Source organism: Lolium perenne, chromosome 3 (assembly GCF_019359855.2).
Source record: "Lolium perenne isolate Kyuss_39 chromosome 3, Kyuss_2.0, whole genome shotgun sequence".
Lineage (NCBI taxonomy): Eukaryota > Viridiplantae > Streptophyta > Magnoliopsida > Poales > Poaceae > Lolium > Lolium perenne.
Window position 1 is genome coordinate 172182362 of NC_067246.2, and position 23793 is coordinate 172206154.

A 23793-nucleotide genomic window follows, 5' to 3' on the forward strand; every position below is an offset into this window, starting at 1 on the left:
ATTACCAATTCCCTTTGTCTCGCGATATTTTACTTGTCCGAGGTTTGATCTTCGGTATCACTCTATACCTTGTTCAACCTCGTCTCCTGACAAGTACTCTTTACTCGTACCGTGGTATGTGGTCTCTTATGAACTCATTCATATGCTTGCAAGACATTAGACGACATTCCACCGAGAGGGCCCAGAGTATATCTATCCGTCATCGGGATGGACAAATCCCACTGTTGATCCATATGCCTCAACTCATACTTTCCGGATACTTAATCCCACCTTTATAGCCACCCATTTACGCAGTGGTGTTTGGTGTAATCAAAGTACCTTTCCGGTATAAGTGATTTACATGATCTCATGGTCATAAGGACTAGGTAACTATGTATCGAAAGCTTATAGCAAATAACTTAATGACGAGATCTTATGCTACGCTTAATTGGGTGTGTCCATTATATCATTCACACAATGACATAACCTTGTTATTAATAACATCCAATGTTCATGATTATGAAACTAATCATCCATTAATCAACAAGCTAGTTTAAGAGGCATACTAGGGACTTCTTGTTTGTCTACATATCACACATGTACTAATGTTTCGGTTAATACAATTCTAGCATGATATATAAACATTTATCATAAACATAAAGATATAAATAATAACCACTTTATTATTGCCTCTAGGGCATATCTCCTTCAGAAGACCCCCACTACTATATTTTACTAGGCTCTCGTGAGGCCACGTCATCTCTTTTTCATTGACACAGTTGCGCGGCCGCGTCTCTCCCCGACTCCCCGTTCCCTATTTCATACGTGGGCTGACCATGGCTTCGTGGGCCTCCCTCCCGGTTGATTTCTTGCCGGTCTGTTCTGCTTCATCTTCTCCATGATCAATGAATTCCTCTTTTCCCTTTTCATCTTCCCCACTGAGAAAATGCAGGAAGTAACCGATGGAGCCACTCCTCTTTTTAAGCAATCCATTTCCGTCATCTGCAATTGGGTATCCAAGTTCCTGCTTCAGAGCCGCCATCGACGGCCCTTGCCTGCTGATACTGCCCACCACTACTTTACCACCAACGCGCCGGCCGCCGGAGAGTGAGAATTTGGTGGAGTCGGCACGAATCTCCCTGAGCACCGGGCAAGTGCTTGATGACATGATGCTTCCGGGTCATCGTGGATGTGCTCTGCGGCTGCCGTTAATATCGCAGCCCACGTGGTCTGTTTGTACCCGTACGCTGATGCCTCCCTGACGGTATTGGATGAAGTCTTTGATTCAGCACATGTTCCTGATTCCTCCATTAATGGATGTCCCTATTCTCATCCTCCCTCTACATGCTACTTTACGTTGAGATTATCTTGCAGGATTATTGGTTGTCTTCCATGCGTCCTGTAACTATTATCCCATAGATGAGTGAGTATTCATATTACTGTATTTACCACCTGATGGTGCATGTTTATTGGTTGGTCTTCTGAATTGTCGTCGATTTCTGCTATCTAATTTTCCATATTAGATGTTATTAGAGCAAAATGAACCACATGTAGTCTGATTTCTCAGGGTCGCAGCCTCGGCTTCTCCTGAAGATCTTGCAGCACCCTCCAACCCATCGGACATCTTGATGGAGAGGTTATGAACTGAAATATTGTGCATAACTATGAAGAGACCAACCTCCAAAGTTTGTTCTTATTTTATTTCCCAAATTTATGTCTCTAAACTACGAAGCACAACCAGGCAAGTAACAAATTATTATGTTTCATTTTCTATAACCTGAAAATACTAGCTGCCTGTTATCATGAAAATTGAGCATAATATATTATAGCTAGCTACACGGATCATCTAAAATTTACATCTCATTTTGTAAACAATTCAATACCACTTGCTGCTTCAATTTTGAATTGTTACTTTATTTGGAATTAAAAAGAGAATAAGTATGCACATTTTGTAAACAATGTATTCCTTTTAGAAGGAGTAAACCTCAACTCTCATGCCATAATAAATACTTCAGATTAATTTACTTCTGTTTCTTTTTGTTTATATATCAGCTTCGTTGTCAATTCCAAGATCCAAACATATGTTATTCATCGTGGTACCTTCTGTCTTTTTTAGGTAGCAGATGTTCACAATGTATATATCAATTGGCTGCACACCTCTTGCTTGGTGACTCGATAAAAGATGTTTGAATGCCCTTACAGAGTTACAAGCCACTACGTGAATATCTAGGACATGAATGCCAGGAGAGGGCCTATTCTTTGTAATAAAACGAACACAAATATCAGTATTCTATTGACATCTACTTTTCATATTTCATTTATATTTCTGTATTATTAACATTTTCCTTCAAGTTGCTCCATATTATGTTGTATCTTTGATTACAATATTTACTTTTTATGTGTACTTTTTGATGAAGCTATTTTTAGAAGTTAAAAATTTCCGCAGCAACGCGCGGGGTGTCATCTAGTTATACAAGAAGAAACAACCAACAACTGGAGATCGACAGGTGGAGATTACTCGAATCATACATATCAATAACTGATGACACCATCATCGAGCCACTGACCACAAGTACACTGGTATTATACTCAAGAGGCAACGCTACAAGTGACTCCAGAGACAAACCTACAAGTGTAACAGCAGGACTGTTTATTAATACAGAACTTAACAGACGTCACAGTTCCTCCAGTCGGGAGCAGCACCAGACTTGGATCTGCCTAGGCATGGCATTACAGAGAACGAGATAATTGATAGCCGCCCAAACAGAAACATTATGAGATTCTTTGTGCGCTTTTTGCTCCAGATGCTGTCCTATCGCACCTGACATGTCCACGTGACTACTCAACATGTGAGAACCCACCTCCAGTCTCAGATTTTGTTCTGCACGGGAAAGAACGAGGGTGTTAGGTTGCCCTCAGGTACAAGAAACAGAAGCTAAAACATTAACATGAAACGACAGCGATGTGTGGAACTAATCAACTGCATGGGGAAACTGGTATCTGCTGTACATTTCCTAAAACTCAACCAAGTTAACATGCTAAGTTAGAAGAGAGGAACCACCAAATGTGGCACAGGAAGATGCAACGGTTCATTTGTCACTCAAGCAACATATGACAAAATAGGTTACTCCTATGTCTTGAAACGGCGGGCACGTAAATTCTTATTATCATGATCTACCTATGATCAAAACCTTTTGCATTCAGTAAAAAATAAAAAAGGGGGCAAGTGAAAAGAACATCTTAAGCACTGCAGAGGAACTACTGAAGTGAAGCATACTGAAGCAATATAACATTTTCCTTATATAGTGTAACTGTTCAGCTCTAATTCAGAAATGATGCATAACAATAACAAGGAGTGGCTCAATAGTTAGGAAAGCTTACTTGTGATCAGAAGGATTGGGCATTACTTCATACACAATTGTGGCCACGACATCCCTTTTGTTCTGCAATAGGTGGCATGGCGTGGATCAGTCACATATCAGCATTCAATGTGATTCCAGACCACGCAAGCAAACATCCATACCTGAGTGGCTTCACCACGCAACCCGATGTAATATATCTTAGTTGTATCGCCACCAAAGTTATCAGGGAAATGCAGTGTTAGGTTGGCCACACCTTGGAACCTTGAATATCTGACAACCGAAAAATCATGAAATACGCAGAAAAACAAGGTAAGGAACGCTAACAAGGAAGAACACAAGTTACTCTGAGCAGAGTCAAAACATAACTTACAAACATAGCAATTACAAGGAATTTAGCGAACAACAAGAAAAAAAAACTATTGCTGAAATGAAATAACTAACTAGCAAACTAAGTACTGCTGATTTATACAGCACTGGCGCATGGATCTATTGGAGTTCAGCCTATTGAGCAGCAGAGACGTACAAAAGTAGGTCAAATTTCTCAGTACTATTGCAAAGATCGTCACATGAACGTTCTCAGGCCCAACACATCATCCTTGGATTGGATGATTGTATTCTCCAGCTTATACATGAGTTAAAAGGTAATTTATCTAGTGGAGCATGTCATCTAAATAAAGTTAAGATTTATAAAAGGCTTACTTTTGAGGCTAAAAGTCAGTATAACTGAACAGTGTAGGCACAAGCAAATACCTTGTTTGGTACTCAAGAACTCCCCGCAAATTCTCTGCCAGCTCCCATTCCTAGCACAAGCAATACATCTCAAGTTAGAGCCGGAGTTTATTGTCGTGGTATGACAAGAAACGAAACTAATTAAAATCACACCTGCATGGGCTGCATGTTTTGAGCATCAGAAAAGTCGATACCTTCTCTATTGATAAACCTGTAAGATATCAATGCGCTCTTATTAGGATGAGTCGAGAAAAAGAAAAGCAAAAACGAAAAGCGAAAATCCTAAAATTTACGCTCTCATTCTTGAAGGGCTTGTCCCGTCAGCACCACCGACAACAGCAATGCTCTTGATCTTAACATCTGATGTAAATCTACAAGTAAACATGTAAGTATTAGGATAAGAATTCAAGCAAAAACGAAAAGAAGAAAACATGTTCCTTAACATCTGATATATCACAGTATTTCAGTATAAGGCAGCATGAACACAATGTATGCATATTGATCATGAGTAGTGCACAATAGAATGCAGTCAAATTGCTGTTTGTATTACAAGAATAACTTTATGGAAGGGGACACATGTTGTGTACTAGCCTATGATGTCCATTTCACATATTGCCCACTACGTTGAGGAGGTTATTAATGCATAACTAACATAAGGGCCCTAATTCCATTCCAACTCTTCAGGATACTTCAAATAGCTGATGCAAAGGCTAGGGAAAAAAGATATAATTCAATGACTAAAAAGTGCACTCATGTCATCAGACAAATTATTACTGAATGATTGCTCGGTATTGAACCAAATAAAATTGTATGCTCCCTCCGTCCATAAATAGATGCCAAAGATTTATCTAAATTCGGATGTATCTATACACTAAATTGTGGCTAGATACATTTAAATTTAGACAAACTTTTGGCATCTATTTATGGACAGAGGTAGTATTTGATATCGCCGGAGATAAGGAGTGAATAAATTGATTAGTACAACGTTCAGAAAAAATTAAGCACAGCCACATCGCCCAATGATCAAAACTGAAAAACGACAATAAATGTTTTGACTTAAAAGTTCATCCTGATTTATGTACCCTGAACACGATCGCACGTATATTGACTTATCTAACCGAGAGACCACAGATTTATGTACCCTAAACACTATAGCAGTCAAAAAAAATGTTCAACATGTGATTATGGTCTGTTTCCGTGTTTTTAAAATTTACACCAAATGAAGCACATATAGTAGAATGAATATAAGAAGAGAAGGGAACAGGTACATCCGCATAAATATCAAGTTACGAAGTGATGTGAGCTACTTACGGGATGAAAACAAGCAACTCGGGGTCACCCTCATTACTCTCCAGAAAACCCTGGTGCAGCAAGGATGCCAATATAAGTGAAGGCGACAGGTATAGGAGAAACTCAAGTAATGGCATATGTGCTGAGAATTGATTCATTCTGTAATGAACACTGTAAACTACAGCATCAGGATTTCATCTTAATTCAAGGTACCTTAGAGGATCAGGTGGTGGAGAATGAAAGCACAAATAATACGGTAGCTAACATCTCATGGGGATTTTTTATACGATACAATAAAAGGTACAAAGACATGCACTTCAAAACTTCTGCGTACCCAAACCTGCTGGCCTACTGTGTTCCTGCTTCCTACGAGTATTTCAGAAGTGTCAACAGGTTCATCTTTTCTATTAGATATGTCTTGTGTGGCTACTCCGAATCTTTACAGACATCTTGTTAAGATAGAACTGGAGTCATTGGCATGTCAGCAATGGTATAATCTGATCTCCATAAAATAATTGTCATACCAAGGATGACCTTCTATAGGCAAGATGTGCAGGATTAATTAGTACCTACTAGCCAGTAATACAGTATAAGAGCAGTTAAATGCTTATTCGCTATAATAATCTAATAATATCAAAAGAGGCGAGGATCATCGAACAACATGATTGGGAATGACAGGTAATCTACAAACGCCCGACCCATGGCATATTTGGCTGGAAACAAAGCAGCCACAATCATGAGAACAGGGGCATGGTGGCTAGAGGTTACTGAACTACTACTACAGTACTAGATTGTAATCTGAAGTCCCGCTGCTGATGTCTCTTAAGGGGAACTCCAGGCGTGCCTAAATCAACGCGACATGGACGCTGTTGGTACATACATATGATAGGGATACGGACATACCCCAGAAGTCTCGAGGCGCTGCTCCCACGGCTTGAAGACCGATTTGACGCTCCCAGCCACAGATTCGTTCAGAGCCACCACCTGTATGCCGTGGAACAAGGGGGGAAATAACCGTAAGTACAGTAAATGCAACAAGAAGGACAAGCCCTAATCGATCGCTGAAGAGATGCTAGCCCAATCTGATTACTGAGACAGGAGAGGGAGATGGAGGGGGGGATTGGGAGGAAAAACCTTGGGGATGTCGACGTGGTTGTAGAGCGACCAATCTGCGGCGCAGTTGTGAGACTCGCACTCGTGGTCGTGCAGGCACGCCATGCTCGCCCTCTTCCTCGCTCGCCGCGAATGCAGTAGTGGTGTTCTTGTTTGGTTTGCTCTTCCTCTGCCGCCTTCTGGTCGGCGGCCTGCCTAATAATACTGCTAGGGCAAAGGCTTTCCCCGTGGAGCAAGAGTCTTTTCACGGCGTCGTGCAGAGAAATCCAGAGACTCGGGATTCTTCTTCCCTCTCCTTGCAGCAGGGTTTTTTCTTTTTCTTTTTCTCTGCGGCGACCAAATCACCAATTTGGTCGGTGTTTGGTGGGGCCGCTAGGCCGTACGCCCATCTATCATATTTATCCAAACAATAATGCTACACTTACGGGCACATCTTACGGAAATAAATCTACGGGATTAGGTGTAGAAAATTTTACGTAAGTGTAGCATTGTTGTTATCCAAATCGCGTCCAGGGACAATCACAATGAGGCTTTCTCAAAGAATAACCGCATTCCATATTCGACTTACGCATATGATCCTTCTGTACAAACTACTAGGGCTGTCAACACAAGGAGCAAAAATTTGCAATCCACATTTATTCCTATTCAAGCCAGTAATCGGGTAGCAAGTCACGAGACAAAAGTGCAAAATGAGGAGTCAGACATAATAAGGGTACATCTATTATTCCTGCCGTCATCCTGGGTATAAAAAACAAATGCAAAAGATCTCGCTGACAAAACTGGATATCTGGTGTCCGCACTCTACCTTGCGTGCCTAATTTCAATCTGGAGAATCAACTTTGTGGGCGGCTGTTACAGGCACGCATGCGGCAATATAACCAATGCTGTTACAAACTTACACGCGAGGAACGAATCTATTCTACCAATTGCTGTATATCTTCTTCCATGACGACCAAGAATCACCGCACCCGCCAACAGGTTGGTTGATGGTCAGGTGGGTATGGTAACAAAATCCTTCTACCAACTGGATCTTAACTAAAACATGCTGGAATGTGCCGTGCGCTACGATCTCAGTGCGCCTCGTGAGTATCTCCATAAACTGGCTGCTAAGACCAGTGTGGCGGCCATGCCAGCCAAAATCTGCACAGGTAGATGAATTTTCAAACACTGACATGGTCACTAGGTGAAGAGTAAACAATGGCATTGAATATCTAACCTTGGCATCTCTGCTAAATCCACCAGAACTCCAACTCACAACCGATATCAACGAATTCCAGCGAGATGGCTTTGGCATAAGAATTACTACGGTGTACTGTTTTTTACAAGGGAAAGATATGACCCTTTGCAAGGCCATTTGCATCGACTCTGGTTTTAAAGCCTCTCTAACTTTTAGACGTCCCTCATTTTGGACCTGCAGAGAGGGGAAAATGGTCGAGTACGCAACACTTTTAGACTGGAAAAAAGAAAGACGTGATACATCAAAAAAGCATATATGCCTCTGATGATAATATGTTCTGCAAGCCAACAAACAAAAGGAGAAAGAAGAATTCGGTGACATAAGACACTACCTTGAAGGTGGATCCAACATCTCCAGAATAAATTCTTGATTGGTAGCTCCGCAGAATTCTATCCAACCAATAGTAATTTTCCTACAATATGTCAAAAAAATATGAAATCATCCGTAAACATTGAAGTGCCAAACTATATCACCACTAATAATTGAATAATGAAAATGGACTAAAACCTGCAATCCATTTTCATGCGCTCTTTGTTCAATTTCTAGGATAGCTGATACATCTTCTTCAGAAGGGCCTTCTGTCTGTAGATATGATATCTCTTCCAGAACAAATTCAGCCTGAAGAAATTGTGGGTGTGTCAAAAGACAAAACTGAAGCTGCTTATAACCTTAACCAGAAAGTCAATAAATCGTACAAGTTTAGATGGCATGTCCGGATCACATGAGAAATTCACACTTATGTCTCCACGAACATCTCCGCTTCTCGATGGTTTGTTGCCACCTAAGAAGACACCTACATTAACTGAGTATACCTGCGAAACAAGAATAATATATTCACTAAACACCAAGTTGAAACGAATTATCAAATCCAGATGATATTTGGGTGCCCAGGATATTTTACCTGCCCATATTTGAAGCGAAGTACTTGCATGATTTTTGTTTCGAGAAGTTTACTCAGAAATCCCACGTAGTGAATATCCTCCGTCTTCACGTGTAGCAGAATACATGTTTAGCTTTTGCAACAAACTATTATAATTACTATATTATTTCAAGGTATGCATACCATCATTGTGCTCTTCAAAACCACCGGAAATCCTAGTTGGACAAAGCACTGAGCTTCAACCATAGGGCTGCGGACAACCTCTCTGCAAGAAATGAACACACTTCAGGGTAAGATTACTAGTGTTCAGAAGGCAGATTTAGAAAAGGAAAGAAACTGGGTGGTTGCAACACCCTGCATCCGTGAAAAAGTTAATTAATGCAAGAAAAGAACATCAGCAAACCTAATTATGGTTTCAGGAAACTTGAAGGGCAATCCCTTTAGATCCTCACGACTAAGTCGCTCAACTGTATCCCCTACCTTAGGTATCCCACCCTGCAAAACAACGTCCACCAGCATTACAAGGCATTGTTCTTTGCTTTGTAACAGTCAAAGAGAGGAACAAACATACCAGGTACTGCAAAATCAGTGGAATTGAGATGGCTGGGTCGATGTTTCCAACTACTACAACAGTAAAAGCTGATGGATCCTTGAAACAATTGTTGAAATATTCGCATGCTCTGATTGGATTCACTTTCTTCAAATCACTTATTCTTATTGGCTGCATAATGAATCTCTAGTAAATTTTAAGCAATAATAAGAAAGCACTGGGAACTTATCATTTTATCAATATCCAGTCTGTTAAGGTTTACCTTAAAGAAGTATGAGTTCCCGTAATTTATTTCCCTTGCACGATTTGCATATGCAGTGTAAGGATCTCTTTCCTGAGCATATATAGCTTCCTCTGCCATTTGCATCACTATTTTTACTTCTTCGTCCCTTGGCTCCACCTTTGTTGTAAATAGTTGGTAGACAAGCTATATTTCAGAAGGCAGTCAAGCGTAAGCACAGGTCCACTTTTCAGTTACAAATGATAAGGTCACTATGTATAACAAACCTGCAAACCAGTCTCAAGATCTGAAGGTGAACAATCGCCAGAAAATGATCTCATGTACGCCCCAACTTTTGTACCAACTTCAGCTCTCTTGCCAGCAAGCATGTCCATCAAGACAGAAGGCCTGTATCCAAAAATACCAATTTCTCCTGCTATTGTCGAGCCCATTGAGCATGATGTATATTCATCTTCAGATAATTCAGACAAACCACCATATGCAAATCCAGTAAAAACAACCTTCAAATAGTTCAACATACAAACAAAAAGTTGAAACATGCCCTTGTCACAAAGTAACCAATGGTAAATGATAACTGTACATAAACAATCTGTGGTTGAAACTTCCAATTAACACGATCAATTAATAACTTTGGAATCCACAGTTGGTTCATAACAATATGCAACAAGATACACACCAAAGAGTTAAAGTGGCAATCCAGATGCAGTTTACTTTAATTAAGACACAATAACTGGATTGAGATTGAAAAACAAATGTCACTACTTTCTTACTTTGTTTCTACTGCAGTACCATTCTAAAAAATATATGCATCACATCTCTGGAGTTCATGCGCTTGCCTGGTAATTGGCAATAATTCATCTACTTATTTTCTCCAAAGGTATACTGAATGCTGACTAATTACTTATAGACCTTCTATATATGACATGGCATTAGTATCTTCTATTTGTATCAAAGCATGAAACAGCGAACATACTAAGTGGCATACTTGTCTCTACTGGCAAGACAACACCACCTCAAAACATCCCAGGACAGAAATTTATCCTTGTATCTTTACTATTATATTCGAGTTGGTACGTCGTCAAAAATGTTTGATGTCAAAGATTGGAGGCATCTTGACCATCCAATCTTACTAAACGTCTCCCGCTTGCCTTACAGCCATCCGTGCGATCTACCTTCTCAAAATCTTCTAAACACCGATCACTTTCCAAAATCAAGGTCGGGAACATTTATAACGGGATCGCCACAATCAAGCTGGAGATAGCAATTGGTAATACTCAAGAATACATGGAAAGCAATACTGATCACCGTAATTGTAATCGTTAGTATTACATGGAAAGCAACGATGACTTATTCGCAAAAAAAAGTGCAATCATGACCATTAGTGGTGCACAGACTTGCCACCAATCAAACTTCCATTTCCTGGCTAGAGGCGTTCCGATCCTTCTTTAGTCGCGTCTTAATTTCATATGAATTCTGAGCATCCTTCAGAATGGGAGAATCAATGAAACAAAGCATCATTTTCCCATTGCCACACAAGGGGAAGAAATATAGGCGAGCGGCAGCCGGCAGCGATAGGGTTTGTCGCCTCCCCTTTCCTGTTATCCTCTAGCGCCGTCGCCGCAGAAACGGAACTTCCGCCTCAACCCGCGCCGGTGCCGGCCTGGGCCGCATCAGCTACGACGGGACGGAGGTAGGCAAGTCACGGAAGGATCGAGTTCAATCGATATCGCTATCGCCGGTCAATTCCCCCGCTTACCCAGCTTCACGGCTACGATCATATGGTGGGGGAGGGGATCCGTAGGAGCAAGACGTACGGGTCCCAACGGCGAGGACGGATGGTCTACACGTCTCCGTGAGCAGGTACACGGCCTGACCGCTCCCTTCTCCATTCTCTCTCATGGCGTTGGCGAAGACGGCCACATCGAGCACGACCCTAGCAGCGACACAAACAACAGTGTGCAGGTACAGGTACGCCCAATTTCCCACTTCCTCCTCCACCCATGTGCTCTTCCTCACGTCTCACCTCCTCCACTTCTCTCTCTCTCTCTCTCATGCAGCAGCGATGTTAGATCTTGGAGCACAACATTTCTACCGGGATTGTTCCTTGATGTTAGGTATGTTTTAGGTTTCAGTTTGATCTCCTGAAGTCGCAAACAAGTGATGATGGCAGGTTGGTAGGAATGGAGCAACTGCCATGGCAAGCTGAGGCCGTGTGAGCAATAGCAACAGTCAGGAAGGCCACTATCTCGTCGTGCTCGGCCTCCTTGAGTCCCAAAGCAGAAGCAAGTGGCTGGAGCAGAGAACTGTGGTGGTTTCGTTGGTGGACGCGACTAGGTTCGTTCTCTTTGGTCCTTCTCTGAACTTTTGGCCCGAAGGTTCAGGTTTTGCTTGACATGAAGTCATGAACTGATGTCCCCTATATTTTCTGATGTGTAGCTTTAAGTAGTAATTCAAAACCTCTACTGCAACCATCCATCTACGCTCTATAAAAAGCTTCATTTTTGCCTTATTTTATTGACCTCTGGAAGTGACATTCAACGTTGGTGACATTGGAGGCGAGTCCCCGGTAGCATGGACAGAGGCCCATGAAATTCAGAGATGGTCATCATGCCATGATAATGAACACGATATGTACTCTCCTTCTCTCCTACTATTGCTTGTTTTGGATTGTATATAACATCGTTGGGTTACATGAAGAACTACAAGTACATTTTCATGATTCGTTTTCACTTAGATGTACGTTATGAACATTCTAGATTCATAGTGCAAGGTGAACTTTTGCAACTTTTTTTACCTGTATCAAATATTAAGAAAATGCAATTATGTTCTGTTTTATCAAATCATCTTTAGTGTCAGGTTTGCTTCTTATTCTATTTGGATCTAACCCCTTAGTTGGGTTAAGCTAGATATTAATTTTTGTGTTGCTTTTCAAGTTGAAGGAAGCAACCAACTTTTTTGGGTATTGTACATTCTTGCAACAAATGGCCAAACAAGTTCAGTGATGCATGCGCTTTGTACATGGATGCGGATTCGATAGGGAGGTCCTTCTTATTTATTCATCATTACCACAATATGTGTTGAATTAGGTGTTAAACTAAGAGGAAACCGATGATGCATGCTTGTTACAAGGTGTTGATCTTGTAATGTATGAAAGTTTGAATCACGTAACATATTAAGCAAAATTTACCTAAATATTTGGAAATTTCTATACTGGTACCATGTTCGAGTGAATTGATTTATTTAGATAACATGGCAAAAAGCAATATTTGATGCCGCTCCAGGCCACGAGTGCATGGCTCTACCAAGGAAAACTTACTTTGTGAACCTCCGTGATGCAAATTTCTCTCTCTTAATTTATTTGTGTTTCATTGTGTCGGGGGATTTTTCTTGCTATATTGTGCTACGAGCTGTCCAAGTTGGCTTGGAAGTGTAATTATATCCTTGCTGGGATTCAGTTATTCTGGGAGTCCTTGTATTGCTTGATTACTTATTTTTTCATATCATTTGTTTACATTGCGCTCTCTAGATTTGTTCGCCACACACTATTGTTAGCCAATGTCTAATTCATATTTTCATGTTCGATGCTATGTGTGGTATAAACATCTGACTGTTTATTTAATTGGCATTTAACTGCATTCCAATTATTCATTATATCTGATCCATAGTGTACAAATACTTCTGCTATAAGAATAAATAATACCATTGCTGATTTTAGGATGAAAGGAGATGGCCATTTTCATTTCTAAGTAAAAAAATTACGTATCTGGTTCTGTTGAAGTACTATCTTCATCGTAATGCCATCAAAAGAATCTTTTGCGATCCCATCAAAACAAGCCACCTTTCGGACGATACATCAGGAAAAATTTCTTGACAACATTGTAATACCTAATGCATCTTTTAATAAAACAAATTAGTTGAAGCGGCCTGGTTTGCATAGTACCGTAGGCAGAATACAATGGTGATGCTTTTTTTTTTTTGCTTGGGGTGAAGATGACTAGAAAATATATTGGCGACGATGAAGAAAAAATATAAACCGTAGCAACGCACGGGCATTCAACTAGTTCCTCATAATAATCCTATAATATGTAGATGTTAGACCCCATCTCTATTCAATCTACTATCTTGTATGTGGTCTAACCTAGCAAACTTGGGAAAAAAACTGATATGAAGAGGTATGCAAATATTTATGGTAAATTTCAGAAAGTAACGTTTTCTTCAAAAGGAGGGGGGGAACTGATGGAGAAAAGGTTAACAAAAAGTTCAGATATGTGGATACTACTAACCTGATCATCAAGAAAGTCGGTGCACTTATAGCAAACCCGCATCCCATTAGATAGTACCATCTCAGTAGCACCTATGCCTGGGTGCTCCACTTTATCAATGATATTTCTGTGAATTTTTTTGGATAGTAAGAATGGGCAGAATACAAAAATGTTCGTACGGGCAGAAAAATATAACCAAAATCATTTCAAATAGTCCATTAAAAAAGATAGTTTATCCTAAGCAAAAGGTCAACTCCATTAGTATAACAAGAAAATGATTGTGAAGTAATACCCTGGCTCTGGACTTTGGCTAACAATTTCTTCAGGGATCTGCTCTTCATCCCAGGGAGGAATAGTCTTGTTTTCTTCCAGAGTGTTAACTTTCAATACAACTGCTTTCAGATCCTCTAAAGAAGCATGAGCTCGGGGCTCAACAATCTTGATAACACAGCTACTGATTGTTGAAAAGTTTTCTGCAAACTTAACCACTTCCGCAGAAGAAATGTCTGGTTGAATGTAAACAAAGAAGTATTAGCAATTAAAAACCATGGTCACAACTCTCATAAATAATATAAAAATGATAATCTAAATTGTAAAGAAACGGAGTATTTTAAAGAAAACTAAAATGACATGTGAAGAATTTTATACATGAGCTCTTACACTAAGGTAGCAGGCAATTGTACTTACAAGGAAGAAGAGTCTTTTGCAACTGTGCTTCATATTCAATTCCGACAACAGGCTCCTCACGAAGAAAATGCTGCAATGAACAATGCAGATGGCATATGTATGCTTAGAAAATTGTGGATGATGGACATTAATTGACTCAATTGATATACTAAACGGAAAAATATAGGAGCAAAGATATTAAGAACTACATTAAGATCTGAAGACTAAATGCATAGAGCACATGACACTTGGCTGAACCTAGTTAAAAAAAATAGGATGCCTGGCATGCAACAAAATAAATTCTACAAACATAAACTGGAGTAGTGTTAAGAGATAGAATTGTGAGAACCTGCAGAAACTCGTCCCGCAAGTTGGTGGACTGCATTTGATCACGCTCCAAATATGCAGACTCAATCTCCGACATCATTAAAGAGCGCACAATGGATATCTCACGTTCAGAAAACCCATGAAGCCGTGCCCTAGCAACCTTAAGAAAACATATTGTTGAAGAGATCACTTTGAAGTCAATTTTTTCCATCTCAAGATTGGAGAAACTACTTAGTTTCCAGCATAAAATGTAATTCTCTATGTTAATAAATTATTGTTAGTGTGCCAATGATTGGCCTCGCGAGGAGCATACATTCATATAAAAATCAAGTAAGGGTGGTATCTTTTTTTCCTGTAACTGGCTCACAGGAACTTGCCTTGATACTCTGTTATATCTACTCAGTTGATTAATGGTGCCATAGAAAGAAATCGATCTATTTTTCTTCACACAGAGAAAATGTTCTATAAAAGTACCTCAAGTAACATAGACTCAAGAGCCTCCACGGTGCCGCTTTCGCGGCAACTGGATGTCATAATATATGCCTTCACTGGACGGACAAGAGCATCTGCGGCTGAAGAGCAAGAGAAGTATGGAGGATCCCTTCTACGAGATAGTTTGAAGAGCCTCTGATTCAGAGCACAATGAAACATGGATTCTGCCAATGAATCTCTGTAATCCTTGACTGTTTTGATTTCACCAGCAGGCATCTTGCAGCTAATAACAACGGCTGACTGATTTTGGTACAACAAAACAGATAAAGGTGTGTTATTAGAAACACTCACATTCGCTTGCAAAATAAATCAAGACTATAGTACTGACCCCTGCAGCTTCGGATTCGACAAAGCATGAAAATCGAGGTTCAATATGCGATGGAACTGGAAAGTCCGGTATAACTGGTGGAGGGCAAGGAGCTGGGGCTTTCTGGCCAAAATGTTCCTTTATCAACTCAACGACAGCCTGCATTAAGTCAAGAATTCTTACACGCAAAAGTAGGGTAAATATATGGATAAATGACGATTTTATAAAAGTGTGCTTCATGACAGACCTGTGTATCTGGGAAGTCTCCCACAGCAAAGACAGCCATATTGCTTAGATTGTACCACTTATGGTAAAACTGCCTAACAGTCTCATGTGTAACAGTCCGTATCACCTTCTCCAAACCTATCGGCAAGCGTTCTGCATACTGAACCAAAGGACATTAACAGGCCATGTCTTTTAAATATAACTGCAGCTCCAAATGCAACTCCATCGGATCACATTAGGAATAAGTTGATCAAACGGCTCTACTGTGCAGCACATGGATATGATGGAATAAGCGATCATACTTCCGTATATACCAGGACAGAGAGTAATTACCTTGGAACCCTGAAACAACAATGTCCAGTGGGAGTCCTGCATCCGCCCAGTGGCATTGCGCCCACCCCTGTACTCCTCCAGCACAGCGCCTCTTTCTTTATCCAGGTCCTCGGCCGAAATCCGAATCTTCTCGGCACCATTTACGAGCATCAGTTCACTGATTTTCAAGCTACCTACTAGTAATAAAAGGCAATAGGCAACAATAGAAGGCCATTCTCACCTCGGAGCTGAACTCGGCGAGCACGGAGATGGCCTGGGAGAGCAGGCCGGGCTTGTCGACGGGCACGAGCAGCTCGTAGATGGTTTCGTCGGATGAGGTGAGCGCGTTCTGGCAGGCGCCGAACTCGGCCCCGATGCTCTCGAGGAACTTGACGATGTCGTGGTTGGTGTATCGCGACGTGGCGCTGAAGGCGAGGTGCTCGACGATGTGCGCCACCCCGCGCTCGTCCTCCTCCTCCACCACCGACCTGAGTTTGCGAGCCAGAGCGACCATCAAGCACATGGTAGAAACACGCCCAAAATCAAACGACACCGGAACAGAACTAGGGAGCGAGGCGGAGCAGCTTAAGGAGAGGGAGTGAGTACTGACCCGACCTTGACGGCGAGGGAGAGGGCGGCGCGCATGCGGGGCTTGGGGTTGGAGCGGACGTAGTAGGTGAGGCCGTTGGGGAGGCGGCCGTAGGCGACGCCGACGGGCTCGGCGGGGAGGGCCTCCTCCATGGCCACGTTCACCAGCTTGAGCGACCGGAACCCGACCCCGCGCCGCAGCCCCCGCCCTGCCACCGCGCCGCCGCCAGCCGGCGCCTCCGACGCCGGCGGGAGCAGATCCATGGCTGCTGCTGCTGCTGCTGCTGCTGCGCGGGCGAGAGATGGAGGGAGGGGTCGGATGTGACGGGTACGTCGGGGTCGGGATGTGCGTGCGCTGAAATTGAGATACGTGACGAACCGGCCGCGCGGTGACGTCGGATCAAGTGGTGCGGTACACGGAGCCCAGATACCAGATTTGCTCGGGCTATATGGACCAATTGTAAAGCGCCAAGGTGGGCTTCCCTTGGGCCTAGTCCCTGGGCCGCCGCAGCAGCCCATACTGCGCTCTCTCTTCTCCGTTCCTCATCCACTCCACTGGTACACTCCCCCGCTGTTCAGTGCTCAACCTCCGGCGTCCCGCCCATTCGTCCCGGCGGCGCAGCGGCAGAAGGCGCGCGCCTCTCAATTTCGTCAGTACCGCAACGGTATCAGCAGCAAGGAGCCGAACCCGGCCACACCGGGATGCTCCCCGCCCTCCTCGGCGGCTACCTCACCGCCTCCGCACCACCGCTCCCAACCCCAGCCGCGACAGCTACCCCAACCACACGCCTGCCCCCTGGCCTCAGGCGCTCCATCCGCCTCGTCGCCCGCCGGAGGGCTGGGGAAACTGTACACGCAACGGCAGCAGAAGAGGAGGAGCAGGAGTGGAAGGAGCTCCAGGAGGAGGGGCTCCCGAGGCGGGGGCAGTACGGCCAACAGGATGACCACGACCGTGACCCCGAGATCGGAGACATTATGGGGGACTACTTCGACGACCCCAAGAAGGCCCAGTCACGCGTGAGCACTTGTTTCCTTTCTCCTTCCCACCCACCACCCCCCCCCCCCCCCCCCCCCCCCCCTTCTTCTATGCCTTGTCCTTCTAATGTTGTTGGTGCTTCTTTGGCCGGGTAGATGGAGGAGAGGATAAAGAAGAAGCGACACAAGATCGTGCAGGCCAAGACCGGCTCCGCTAATCCCATGAAGGTCGTCTTCAACAAGTAATTCTACCTTGCACGCTCCCATTCTGTACAAGATGTATCAAGTTAATATCTAGTAATAACTGATAATTCAGTCTTTGGGACGTGTTTTACTCGTGCAATTAACTTGTGTTTCTTGCCTGTGCCAGGTTTGATTTCTCCAATTCGTTCATATGGTTCGAGTTCTACAATGCTCTGTTGCCAAAAGATGTGAAATTAATTTGTGATGTAAGTTCTTCTCCCTTTCTCCTGCAAAATGAAGTACTACTAGTGATGCTTACAAGAATTATTATGTAGCGGATAATATATTCACAGGATGTTGCAATTCTCCCTCTTCTTATGCTTGCAGACTCTGCGATCATGGCATATAGTTGGACGCCTTGGTGGGTGCAATTCTATGAATATGCAGGTAAAACTTATCTCTGCTAACCTTGCGTGCCTTGCCAGTAAATTCATTTGAGCTCTTCACTTTCACTATCATATGGTGTGTACCGAAATAGCACACACAAACAGAAGAGGGCAACTAAACAATGCTACTATGTTGTATATTGTGGCAACTTAAGTTCTTTGATTGAGCTTCATTACTTTCAGTACGCTTCTGTAAAATATATTTTTCTTTACAGTTATCACAGTTGGATCTAGATTGTAAAAGACCAACTTATGATGCTCTTGAAGCAGCAAATGCTACTCCGACATCCTTTTACAACATTGGCGATCTTGAGATTCAAGATAATCTAGCACGTGTCTGGTGTGTACTCTTTCTCTAGCCCTTTTTACAAACTTTTATTGTAATCTTTTCGTGTTGACATACAAGTTATGATAGGGTAGTTGATTGAACAAGGGTATTGTTTCACAGTCATGTTTCATCATTTGTACTATCTGTTTTACGAATGATATTATCAGCTGGTTATTTGTGTAAGCAAAATATGCAAGCAAGTTGGTCACAAACTAAAGACTAATCAATCTGGGTTTATTTGCGGAGACAAGTTAATGTGACATGTAACCAAATTTGGTGGTGCTAAGCCTGCTGCAGCATTTTGACTGTAAAATTAATTACTATTGTAGCATTTAAGATAGGCATCTGAATTATAGGGTGTTCAAGTATTAAACCTTTACATAACATCCACGCGTCTATGGGTGCTTGAGTGGGAAATATCTTGTTCTTTCAGTCAATATACACCTTACACAGAGAAAGTATTGCACATCTTATACTTCTTCAAGTTGTAATTACATTTTTTTGCGATTACTAGTTGTATTTACATTGGCATCAACCATGACTCTATGCTTTGATGTTGATCTCCACAGGGTGGACATTGGTATTCAAGATCCATTGCTTCTGGATATCCTTCTTAACTCCTTAACCACCATAAATTCAGAGTAAGAATCTGAACGCTCAACTCAAGTTGTTGCTACTAGTGTAAACTCAATTCATCAGGATCTGGTCATTAGGGTCTAGGGATGTTACAGTTGGACACGTAGATACACTTTACATTTTTGTCTATTCCCTCCGCTTTTTTATTTTTGCATGCCTTGTAAAAGGGAAGAGAAATATTATTTGGAATCATATGGTTTGGCATCAGTTGAACAAATTGAACAGGAACAGAAGGCCATAGTTCTCAGATAGTCACCTGTGTAGGGTCCTCAACTCCTTATAGCCTGCCATACAGTAACAGTGCATTCTCTTACACTACACATTTACAATCGTCTGCTACGACAAATTGTTTTCTTTTCTTTTCATTTAAATTGAAAGTGAGGAATTGCAGTTCCTGCTTTGGAGGGAAGTGTTTAGCCATGGTTCCATTTTCATTTTTCTCTCTCCAGAAAACACATGTAACTGGAAGTTCTGTTAGTTTCATAACTTTTGAAATGCTTACTTTTAGTTCCATAAGTAGTTAAAATGTTCACTAGTGCGGCAAAGTTTAATCAAGTTAATTGTTATTCTTTTCTTCATTCTGTTCTTTGATTATTGTGTAGTGCACTGCCTGCAAGCAATCTATGTGAGTACCATGCTGAATTGCAGTGGTGCATCTTACAACACCAGCAATTGATGATTTTGTCTGACTAAGAGCAGCAGGTGTCCAAATTCTTGTTTGTCTTCATATGGTAATATTAATTTAGTCAGGCACATCATAAGTGACAAATATTTTTATTAACAATCATGGCATTAATAATATTACTGGAGTACCTCCATTCCAAAATATAAGCCTTTTGAGGTAGTAGTAGTATTTTAGGAAACAGTGGTTTAAATCGCAGAGAAAATCCATCCAGGATTCTCTTTTTTCTTATGGTTCAGTTTGAGGGTTCTGCTGCCAGAATGTCACTACTCAGTTGCATCTATTTCAAACGTATTGAGTGCTTATTAATGTATTCATGTATAAAGAAAAAAAAAACACAATCTTATCAAGGTTTGTTTCATTCTCTGCAGTCATCTGGGCATTAAACAAGTTCGATTTGGTGGGTCGGAGTTTGAGAGCTGGAACGACAGCTTGAATACTGAAGAAGCTGGATACAGTGTTCACAAGATCTAGAAAATCAGAGTCCTGCGATTGTAGAAGCGGCTACCTTTATTTTTGACTCAAGTGGGAATTCAACGAATCACGAATCATGCCTCTGTATCACACCACTGCCTAACATGAAAGATGATGCCCACTTTTGTACGGACACTATGCCTGGATGGGGTCGCCACTTGAGCGATTATTCTACAGGACACCAAGAACTCGAGCTGGACATCTACAAAATGTTTGCATGGTTACGCTCCACTGCCCCTCGTCGAACGTAGCCTAGCTTTGCAGTCAGCTACATGTATTTCTTCCAGTTGGCTGGAGCTTGATTTCCACCTATGCAAATTTAGGTTATTCACTAGGAATGGTTAATTTGGTCTTCAGTTTCTTACTAGAGGCTTGCTTTGGTAACTTAACTTTCAAACGGTCTGTAGGTATCATCAAACTTGTAACTTTGGGCAAAACAGGTCGTCCGGACAGCTTGGTGTCACACATATAGAATAAAATCCATTTTGTGGCGCAAATTTGTGTAATGTCTGTTTTGCCCTTAGTTTTAATTCCAGTTTGATTGCATTCTAAACTTTAACTGATATGAGGTTAAATGTTTAGTGCTAACTATGCACAATGCATGCTCTAATCTATTCTGACCGTCAATCATTGAGACAGCCTAAAAAAATCGAACTTCGTTGACGTGGTTGCTTTGGTGTGGTTATTTCGGTTACCTACGCTCCACGTGACTTATCGATGTCATCATTGTTCCGTAATCCCAAAGTTAACATGTCTAAGTCAGAAACTGTTATGCATATATATAAAGGGTTATTTTGATGAAATTAGACGGGTGTGTTTGGTTTTAGCCCAATCTTGACATACTCCGATGGCATCAAATTTCACATGCCTTTCTTTAGGCAATTTTAATTCTCTAGATAAGGTTAAAAGGCACCGATGGCATCAAACTTCGCATGCCTTTCTTTAGCCATCTTTTTTTTTTTGAACAAAGGAGGACCCGAAGGTCCAGAGACTGCTTCATTTATAAGACGGTGGGTTACAAGTACGGGGCCCCTAACAATTTGGGGGAGAACAGATAAGGCCGCATTTTTACAGAAAAGACCCTAGGACTAAAAATGAAAAGGCAATCGAGTCCTTGGTCTTCTCCACCGCTGTCAGGAGATCTCGCCGCCCGGGAATCGACGCCACCTCCGGGGAACATGCCACTTGGGGTGGTGCCAACTATGGGGCCCGAGCTGAGATCAGAGAAGAACTTCCACAAGAGCACTGGCACGCAGAAGTGGCGCCTTGGCGAAGTGGAAGAAGATGACCTCATGGTGAACTCGGCACCAGAGTAGCAGGTGGCATATGAGGCCACAGATAGCGGCGGCGACAGACGCCATCGCTTGGGGAGCTCAGTTGTAGCAGCCAGACGAGCCCGACGCGTCGATGGAGCATCACCCACCCCACCTTCTCCATCACCACCAGAGTGACCAGTTCGAGCAAGAGGGAGAACTCCAACGCGCCATGTACAGCACCCACCTACAGAAAGCCAAGACGGGGGTGTCACCCTACTCCGCTCTTCCTCCTTGCCTCCACGGCTGGCCAAGACAAGCAGAGCAGCATGACGCACACCACCCCATCTCTTCTCTCCCTCGCCACCATGGCCGGCCAAGAGAAGCAACGCGAAAACATGCCCAAACTTCAGAGGAGGGCTCCTAGGGAAGGCCTTATTTTCGGAGACACCGGCTGTGAATCTGCCCGACCCATGCGGCTCCGCCCACCGGAGCACCACGAGAAGGCCCAAAACCGGCAAAATGCCGCAAACCCTACTAAAACTATCTACTCCGGCGCCTTCTCGTCTCCATCTCCGACCGGCTATTCCGGCGGAGAGGAGGAAGGAGTGGCCCGATGAGGAGAAAGAGGAGAACAGGAACTGTAGATAGGTGAGAGCGAGATGGGGGGAAATTTTCTTTAGCCATCCTATGGCCAAGAAAATGTAAGGAAGCAGAATTGCTCACATTATAATACCCATGAAGAGATTATCCGTGAAGAGATTCTCCAAAGAATTTGAAGTTGCACACTTTGAACTAAGTATACTCCGTATATAGGATGTGCTATCTAACCTTGTCAACTGAGCATTCGTAGCAAATATGAGCCGGGCAGCGGATGCATCCAGTAACCCAATATTTGGACACGAAGACCTAGATCAGACATTTTATTGAACAGAAAGAGATGATCAAGCCATGAAAAAATTGCAACTGTAATTTGTTCTGTCAAAAGAAGAGGAAAGAAAGAAGAAGCCGAATAGCTCTACATATTTACACGCTACCGATCGAGGAGGGGACTCTGTTAAGCTTAGCTAGTTTTAGTTCACGGTGGCGGCTGTGCTTGGGGAGCATCGTCACCCCTGACGCTGCCGAGGGCGGACTTGGACCTGGACTTGGAACGGAAGGTCGCCGACCTGGGCGTAGCGCCGTCGCCTGACATGCGAGGGGAGGATCTCGGCGAGCCGAAGCTGAGCTGGCGCGCGTAGGTGACGACGGCCCTGGCCCACTTCCTGATCTGGCCCTTGAGCTTGCCGGCTTCGGCGTCCTTGAGCGGCCCTGGGCCGATGCTGAGCTCCAGCCCCAAGAAGCACCGGCTGTACCGCCGCTGATCAGCCGCCTTCTTCTTTCCTCCGTTGCTCTCCGCCTTCTGCTGAACCACGGCGCCGTCGCCGCCGTTCTGTCCTCCCTCTACCACCTCCTCCTCGACCTTGTCCGCTTCCCGCCGCGACGGCGACGTATTCTTGCCTACGGACATGGACGTTGCCGAATTCTCAACCGGGGCGGGAGCAAAACTGCGGTTTGGTGTCTGGCTTGGCTGCTGAGGTGCATATATGGCAGCGCAGCATGCGTGCGGGCGCGATAAGGAGTGGTACCAGGTCGTTACTCGGTGCTGTGACGTGCGAGGTTACTTCTATCGGCTGATCGCCGTGTTTTTTATATGTTTACGTGTGCGTACGATTAATATTCCGCGGGGTTGAACGAAGGTGAGAAGGAGAAAAACGGAATGGAATGAGCACCATCCCATGCAGACTGTTCAAGCTGAGCAGGGAAGTGCGCCGATCGATCGGCCATGATCTTTCTCTAGCAAAGAATCGAAGAAAATGATACGCTAATACACATCACCGAGTTCTGGTCGAAAGGAAGATTACAGGCATGATCCTCCGATTTCAGCTTCAGGCGTCGGGGTTGGGGAAGAGGTAGTCCGCACGAAATGATTAACTGGCGTCTCCAGAAATGCCAGCTTAGATGGAATTTGATCTGGTCAGCACTCGTACGTACTTTGGAGAAAAGTCTTAAGCGCACTCAATACATTTACGTTTCCTTCCGTTAGAGTATTTGATTTGAAGAAACGTGATGGGTGGGTGTTGTCAATCATAAATGTCCGATGATAGCTCCATACTTCTCCAAATGCCGATCGATGATGCGGCTGTTTTGCAGCCCCCTGCACGTCAAGGAAGATATCTAGTTCCTCGTGGCCACTCTCGCATCCTTTGGTGAGGT

At 43.1% G+C, this 23793-nt stretch overlaps 4 protein-coding genes and 1 long non-coding RNA gene across 6 annotated transcripts; 2 read left to right on the top strand and 3 right to left on the bottom strand.

The window, feature by feature from the left end:
• Positions 1 to 2535: 2535 nt before the first annotated feature.
• Positions 2536 to 6787, bottom strand: LOC127318372 (uncharacterized). The gene is made up of 9 exons (XM_051348852.2): positions 6495 to 6787; positions 6264 to 6344; positions 5382 to 5431; positions 4364 to 4441; positions 4224 to 4281; positions 4092 to 4141; positions 3503 to 3611; positions 3361 to 3422; positions 2536 to 2860 (listed from the first exon to the last, which is right to left on the bottom strand). The coding sequence occupies exons 1-9, from the start codon at positions 6576 to 6578 to the stop codon at positions 2818 to 2820; spliced, it is 615 nt and encodes a 204-aa protein (XP_051204812.1). The 5' UTR covers positions 6579 to 6787; the 3' UTR covers positions 2536 to 2817.
• A 305-nt stretch (positions 6788 to 7092) lies between these two features.
• On the bottom strand, positions 7093 to 16888 carry LOC127318370 (zinc protease PQQL-like). Its single transcript, XM_051348850.2, has 21 exons — positions 16583 to 16888; positions 16214 to 16460; positions 15994 to 16119; positions 15683 to 15820; positions 15457 to 15594; positions 15111 to 15368; positions 14659 to 14796; positions 14331 to 14400; positions 13936 to 14149; positions 13665 to 13770; positions 9648 to 9881; positions 9403 to 9567; positions 9162 to 9311; positions 8994 to 9085; positions 8774 to 8855; positions 8612 to 8695; positions 8406 to 8522; positions 8218 to 8328; positions 8042 to 8122; positions 7690 to 7884; positions 7093 to 7613 (listed from the first exon to the last, which is right to left on the bottom strand). Exons 1-21 carry the CDS (start codon positions 16822 to 16824, stop codon positions 7536 to 7538), a joined length of 3066 nt encoding a protein of 1021 aa, XP_051204810.1. The 5' UTR covers positions 16825 to 16888; the 3' UTR covers positions 7093 to 7535.
• LOC139838512 (uncharacterized) lies at positions 10901 to 11908 on the top strand. The gene is made up of 2 exons (XR_011755574.1): positions 10901 to 11343; positions 11439 to 11908. It is a non-coding gene; the product is annotated as an uncharacterized lncRNA (long non-coding RNA).
• Positions 16889 to 17067: 179 nt separating the features above from the next.
• On the top strand, positions 17068 to 20781 carry LOC127318371 (uncharacterized). Of its 2 annotated transcripts, XM_071828238.1 has the most exons (8): positions 17068 to 17577; positions 17692 to 17777; positions 17906 to 17984; positions 18106 to 18165; positions 18380 to 18504; positions 19062 to 19133; positions 19731 to 19859; positions 20182 to 20781. In XM_071828238.1, exons 1-7 carry the CDS (start codon positions 17263 to 17265, stop codon positions 19819 to 19821), a joined length of 828 nt encoding a protein of 275 aa, XP_071684339.1. In that variant the 5' UTR covers positions 17068 to 17262; the 3' UTR covers positions 19822 to 19859; positions 20182 to 20781. The 2 variants fall into 2 exon arrangements, with proteins under 2 accessions (XP_071684339.1, XP_051204811.1); XM_051348851.2 differs by lacking the exon at positions 19731 to 19859 and having other exon boundaries at positions 17078 to 17577.
• Positions 20782 to 22431: 1650 nt separating this feature from the next.
• LOC127318369 (uncharacterized) lies at positions 22432 to 23159 on the bottom strand. Its single transcript, XM_051348848.2, has one exon. It carries the CDS (start codon positions 23045 to 23047, stop codon positions 22616 to 22618), a length of 432 nt encoding a protein of 143 aa, XP_051204808.1. The 5' UTR covers positions 23048 to 23159; the 3' UTR covers positions 22432 to 22615.
• Positions 23160 to 23793: the final 634 nt, after the last annotated feature.

Bases quoted from the DNA above. Each gene is read 5' to 3' on its own strand.
- LOC127318372 (XM_051348852.2), bottom strand. From the start codon at position 6,578: ATGGCGTGCCTGCACGACCACGAGTGCGAGTCTCACAACTGCGCCGCA. The intron at 4,442-5,381 runs GTAAGTAGCTCA...GTTTACTTGTAG, and splicing joins GAGTTGCTTGTTTTCATCCC to ATTTACATCAGATGTTAAGA. The intron at 4,282-4,363 runs GTAAATTTTAGG...GATATCTTACAG, and splicing joins AGCCCTTCAAGAATGAGAGC to GTTTATCAATAGAGAAGGTA.
- LOC127318370 (XM_051348850.2), bottom strand. From the start codon at position 16,824: ATGGATCTGCTCCCGCCGGCGTCGGAGGCGCCGGCTGGCGGCGGCGCG. The intron at 9,086-9,161 runs GTATGTTTGTTC...GTTGTTTTGCAG, and splicing joins CACTGATTTTGCAGTACCTG to GGTGGGATACCTAAGGTAGG. The intron at 8,329-8,405 runs GTACGATTTATT...CAATTTCTTCAG, and splicing joins CGGACATGCCATCTAAACTT to GCTGAATTTGTTCTGGAAGA.
- LOC127318371 (XM_051348851.2), top strand. From the start codon at position 17,263: ATGCTCCCCGCCCTCCTCGGCGGCTACCTCACCGCCTCCGCACCACCG. The intron at 17,985-18,105 runs GTAAGTTCTTCT...TTATGCTTGCAG, and splicing joins ATGTGAAATTAATTTGTGAT to ACTCTGCGATCATGGCATAT. The intron at 18,505-19,061 runs GTGTGTACTCTT...TGATCTCCACAG, and splicing joins GATAATCTAGCACGTGTCTG to GGTGGACATTGGTATTCAAG.
- LOC127318369 (XM_051348848.2), bottom strand. From the start codon at position 23,047: ATGTCCGTAGGCAAGAATACGTCGCCGTCGCGGCGGGAAGCGGACAAG.